This window comes from Marmota marmota, unplaced genomic scaffold (genome assembly GCF_001458135.2).
Source record: "Marmota marmota marmota unplaced genomic scaffold, marMar, whole genome shotgun sequence".
In the NCBI taxonomy this organism is placed as follows: Eukaryota; Metazoa; Chordata; class Mammalia; order Rodentia; family Sciuridae; genus Marmota; species Marmota marmota.
The window spans coordinates 24,203,865-24,209,864 of NW_026000082.1; the positions used below are offsets into that span (position 1 = coordinate 24,203,865).

General features: G+C 34.7%; 1 protein-coding gene across 2 annotated transcripts in view; it reads right to left on the minus strand.

Moving 5' to 3' along the window:
- The window catches only part of Rlf (RLF zinc finger), a 72,410-nt gene that overhangs the window by 12,985 nt on the left and 53,425 nt on the right, over window positions 1-6,000 (minus strand). For both annotated transcript variants that reach the window (XM_015485206.2, XM_048815672.1), the window contains exon 6: window positions 2,243-2,379. In XM_015485206.2, the coding sequence (XP_015340692.1) occupies window positions 2,243-2,379 (137 nt within the window). The remainder of the gene's footprint in view (window positions 1-2,242; window positions 2,380-6,000) is intronic.

Consider the following 6,000-nt stretch of genomic DNA (forward strand, 5'->3'; position numbering starts at 1 on the left):
ACCTCTCATATCAAAGTTACCTTTTTTTTTTTTTTTTGGTGGTCCTGGGGATCAAACCCAAGGCCTTGTGCATGCTAGGAAAGCACTTATATTATCACTTAGTAAGAAAAAAAAAAAGACTTCTGAACAAATACTTTGTATGTCCCACTATCCTGAATACAGAATACCTCTAGTATAACAAAAGAATCTATCCTATTTGAACAGAATTTGTGGGATTAATATTTCCTAGTAAAATTTACTATTTTATGTTATGGCTATTCTAACTCTATTATTCCACTCCAATACCCCCCCCCCAAAAAAAAAAGCCTTTTAAAACATGGAAGGGTTAAAAAATAGATTCTATTTTTCTTTGAATTGCTTAGAAGACACTTACTTTTAACAAACTGAAGTAAATGACTAATATTTTCTTTCCTTTACTCATTATAGCTTCTCAGGAGTCAAGAAATCCCTGTTAATCCCCCTTCCTGCTGCAGGGCAACAGCATTAATCCTAAAGCCACTAACATCTTTTTTTTTTTTTAATATTTATTATTTTTTAGTTGTAGTTGGACACAATATCTTTATTTTATTTTTATGTGGTGCTGAGGATCGAACCCAGGGCCTCACATGAGCTAGGCGAGCACTCTACCACTGAGCCACAACCCCAGTCCCACTAACATCTTTGGAAAAGTGAATGGCGGCTGAGTGAAGAAGGGAAAAAAAATTCTATATATGATTTTATTTATTCTTTGCATTAAGAACTAGCAGGTATCATTTCATTATTGACAATGAAATCAATTTAATCATAACAAGAAGAAATGAAGTTTGATCCTAAACTAAATATATGTTTTACTGAAGTTAAAAATCCCTAAAATCTCTATATTTGTGATGATGAAGAAAGACTTCCACTGCTACTAAACTAAAACTAAACTGCTACTAAACAATTCTTTTTCTAATATCACTTCTTGGTTTCCTATCAAAATATCCAATGATTATTACAAAATATAATTATTCCTCTCCTATGATCTCCTTCCTCATAGTAGATATAACTTTGGATAATGGGCTTGGCATTAAAAGACCACAGTATGAATTTTAACCTGTGCCAATGGAACAAGCCAACAGAAGAAAAGCATTAATTAGATTAGGAATTAAAAACCTTGGGTCGGAATCTCTGCTCTATTACTTGAGATTTGAGACCCTGGGCAATCAAAAGATTTCTTTGATTACTATGATCCTTTATTGCCATATCTGTGCGATGATTATCATACAGACTGGGTAAGATAATTTACTGTACACAAATAATATTTCTATATAAAATAGTAAACAAAAAGAATAAAACAATGTAACTGTACAGACAGACATGGCTATTTCGGTCAATGAAGACTGAAGTACATGAAAGGATTTACTAGGCTTTCTTACAAACAAAATGCTGTTTCCAACGTAAATAATCCTGGCTCAAAAGCACTCAGGGTCCCCTAATCAAGACTATGCAAAACCAATCTAGTCATACAGCTTACTCCCTTGCATTGCCCTCCAAATACTTTGGTGAACAGTAAGTACCTTTTTCTAATCTCCGATAGCATTACCTACACCCCCCTAACCTGATATTGACTCTTACATTTTAGAATTTTCCTGTGTATCAGGTTTGTCCTTCTGGTCTAAACAGATCCAATACAGTTAGAATTAAAGAACCATGGGTACACTTACTGTTGATATATATACATATATGATATATATACATATATAAGCAAGTAAGTACTATACTCTGTAGGCAAATAAGATAAACTGAATTAAAACCAAAATAATACAATTCAATTATATGGTAACAAAGTTGCAAAAGAGATTAGTACTCACTCAAATGGATTTTTTCTGAGGCAAATTTGACCTAGAAACCTAAATAATTTGATCCTTTTCACCAGTGGGTTTCCAAACAAGAGGGGCAAACGACTATCAGGAGACACTAATAAATGTAAAGGAAATCAATCTAACACTAATTTATTTCATACTGACATCATTTTATTTACAAGGTATGAGACATATATTATAGTCAATAGACAATTTTCTGTGGGAAGATCAAAAGAAACTTCTGTTTCTAGACTAAATTAAGCCAATGATATTTTTATTTGCATGATTTCACTTGGGAGCAAAATTTATTCATGTCATCATTTAATTTACTAAGACTTTAAATTTGAAACAATATTTCACATAAGCCCCTAAATGCTAATAACATGCTAACAAAGCATATACAAACTAAATATACTTACCAAGAACAATACACACTTGCAGTTTGGAGCTGCTGGGTAAGATAAGTCGTACAAAGAACAAATGCTGTGTTATCTTGACCCTCAGATTCCAGATTACATATGATGTCTAGTACTTCCTTGCAGTCGACCTTTGCAATCTATCAAAAATGAGATGACTAAGTTAAAGAGAAAATGTTGGTGACTTATCTATAAACTTTGTTATGTAATAATAAATCTTCTTTGTAGTATTTTCTTTGATAATTGTTGAGGCAAGAATTTTCTTCTATTGACTAATGGCTGAATAGTACTGCATAAATAGTTCACAAACAAAGAAGGGAACTAATACTTCTAAGGAAGTTCTATTACATTCTCAACACAGATATGAACATTGTGCATAGTTTTTTTTAAAAACTATACAAATGAACATTACTATCACATAAATGAGTCAAATTTTGCATAATAACCATAGGTTATTTTTGCCTTGAAGTATAATCTTTTTTTTTTCTTCCTGTTTTTGATTCTTTTTTTCCCCAATTTTCTTCAGGTCACTCTAGTTACAGATATTAATATATGGCTTTCCCTTACTGCCAAATAGGGCTAAAGGAGACCAGTTCAGAAACTGTTTTAAATATAAATGGTATATTAACATTATTTTTTCAGCTGGGCATGGTGGTGCACGCCTGTAATCTCAGCAATTTAGGAGGCTGAGGCAGGAGGATTAAGTTCAAGGCCAATGTCAGCAACTTCCCAAGACCCTGCCTCAAAATAATAAAGAAAAAAGGGCTGTGGGCCAGGCGCAGTGGCATATACCTATAATCCCAGCAGCTCGGGAGGCTCAGGTAGGAGGACTGTGGGTTCAAAGCTAGCCTCAGCAATTTAGGGAGGCCCTAAGCAACTTAGTAAGACCCTGTCTCTAAATAAAATATAAAAAAGGGCTGGGGATGTTGCTCTGTGGTTAAGTGCCCCTGGGTTCAATTCCTGGTACCAAATAATAACAACCACAAAAAGGTTTGGGGATATAGCTGTGTAGAAAACAGCCCCTGGGTTCAATCTCTAATACCCCAAACAAAAAATTTAAGAAGTCAGTTTTTCATAGGATTAAGAAAAAAATATTTTGTATCAATGAGTTTTGTTTGTTTTCAAGACAGGGTCTTGCTATGTTGTTCAGATTACTCTCAAACCTCTAAGTCTTAAGTGATTGAAATTCCCATCAGCCTTCCAAGTAGCTGAGAAAATAGGTATGCACTATTATGCCCAGCTTATGAGTTTTTTAAACAATTAGAATTCTTTTTAGAAATACATCATTCTCATTTAAGACATCTTTTTAAAATTTTCCTCCTTTTTGGTACTGAAGATTGAACCAGGAGTGCTTTAACTACTGAACTACATCCCCAGTACTTTTTATTTTGAGACAGGGTCTCACTAAGTTGCTAAGAGTCTTGCTACATTGCTTTAGCCTTCTGAGTCACTGGGATTATAGGTATATGCCACTACATCCAGTTTATTTAAAGAAATCTTAAAAACAAAACGAAAAAAACCTTGGGAAAAACAGCCAAATTTGGGGGGCTCTTTCTTCTATAGTGAAAAAGAGGATAAAATGAGAATCAGACTTTTACAGACCTTTTCTCATGCTACTTTATCATTTCTCTTAGTAAACAGCATTATCAGGACATAATCTTGTAACTGTCAGCATTATAAATATCATATAGGACACCAAAATATATAAAACAGATAATCTCAGGACAAATGTGATACGTATCACAGCAAATGAGGTAAACAAATCAACTCCTCCAGAGTACTATCAAGTTGCAGAATGTGGTTCTAAGTCTCTAATTTAGTCACATCTTAACACAGGAGGAGAAAGGCTTCTTTCAAAGCTCAGCTCAAATGCCATTTTCTCAGAGAAACTTTTTTGTTATGCTTTAGATCTGAGGTGTCCCCCAAAAGCTCATGTGGGTAACACAATGCAAGAAGGCTTAAAGGTGAAATGATTGTCAGGAGAGCCTTAACCTAATCAGTGCATTAACCCACTGGGATTAACTTGGCAGTAACAGTAGGCAGGTAGGCTGGAGGAGGGGAGTCTCTGGAGTGTGCTTTTAAGGTTTATATTTTGTTGTGGTAGTTAAGAGCTCTTTGTTTCATGGTTCCATGTCCTGACCTACTTTCCTCTGCCACATTCTTCTGCCATAATGTTCTGCCTCACCTAGAGCCCCAAAGAGTAGAGTCAATTATCTATGGATTGAGACTCAGAAACTGTGAGCCCCCAAATAAACTTTTCCTCTTAAAATTGTTCTCATTGGGTCTTTTGGTCACAGCGGCATAAGAGCTGATTAAAACACCTTTCCTAACTTCTACGACTGTTATTAGAATACCCTTCAAGCACTTTCAAATTCCTCCTTTATTGAATTTATCACAACTACAATTCAATCATTTTCTGGGCAATTGATTACCATCTGTCTTCTCTGCTAGAATATAAAATCCATGAGGTTAGGGACTAGGTACATTTTTGTTCAAAACTCAGCATTTATGACAGTGTTTGGACCATAGGAGACATTCAGTAAATAGGTGTTAATGAATGGAATAAATGAATCAGGTTTAGTCAAGATAAGAAGTTCATATTTACAAAGCAAACCTTACACAATTCTGTGTTCTCTAAACTTTTCTGAAGCAACAGTATACTATAGTGGTTAAGAGCATCATTTTAGAAACAGAGTTGGAGCTGTTGGATAAGATAAGTTGTATAAAATCTTACTGTTTAGATTCTATTCCTGCTCTATAGTTACCAGGGGTATGAGCCTGGCTAGGATACATAAATCCTCTGTGTTGTAGTTTCCTCATCTGTAAAGTAGGAATAGGAGAATTTCCCTCACAGAGTTATTATAAAAATAATGCTTTTTCTTTTCTGTTTTATTTATTTATTTATTTATTTATTTATTTTTTTTTTTTTGCTTAGGGGCACTTAACCACTGAGCGATATCCCTACCCCTTTATTATTCTTTATTTTGAGACAGGGTCTCACTAAGTTGCTGAGGCTAGCTTTGAACTTGTGATCCTTCTGTCTCAGCATCCTGAGCTGCTAGGCATGAGCCACTGCACCCAGTAGAAAAATACATTTTTTAAAGGAATTGGCAAATAGGGAGTAATTTGTAAGTGTTGTTAAAATGTTTTCATGGGCTGGGAATATAGCTCAGTGGTATAGCACTTGCTTATCATGTGTAAATCCCTGGGTCTGAAATCCCAGTACCCTAAAAGAAAATAAAAAATGAATACTATACAAATCATTTTCAAAAGATAACATCATTCTCAGAAAAATCACTTGATGGTAATTTTATCTCATTAGTACTAGAGGCAAAATTAGTTTGCTAAAGCCTAAAATATAACTAAAATAAAATTTCAATTTTCAGGAGGAAAAAAAAAAACCTTATCAGACATCATGAAGAAGGAATTCTATAGATGCCTAAAACAATCATTTTCTCATCTGTAAGCCGAACAAATCAGAAGCCTCATCTAGAGAGAAAATCACCACTATATAACCACTTAAAATTATACTCATCCAAAGACCAAAGAGTTCCTATAGTAAGTGAAAAGAACTGTTTCAGAACAAGCACTATGATCCATGCCATGCTAAAACTCCCATTGAAAACCAATCCTAAACTAGGCACGATGGCACATGCCTGTAATCCCAGCAGCTCAGGAGGCTGAGGCAAGAGGATGGCGAGTTCAAAGCCAGCCTTAACAAGGTGCTGTCTCTATTTAAAAAAAAAAAGGGGGGGGGGGGC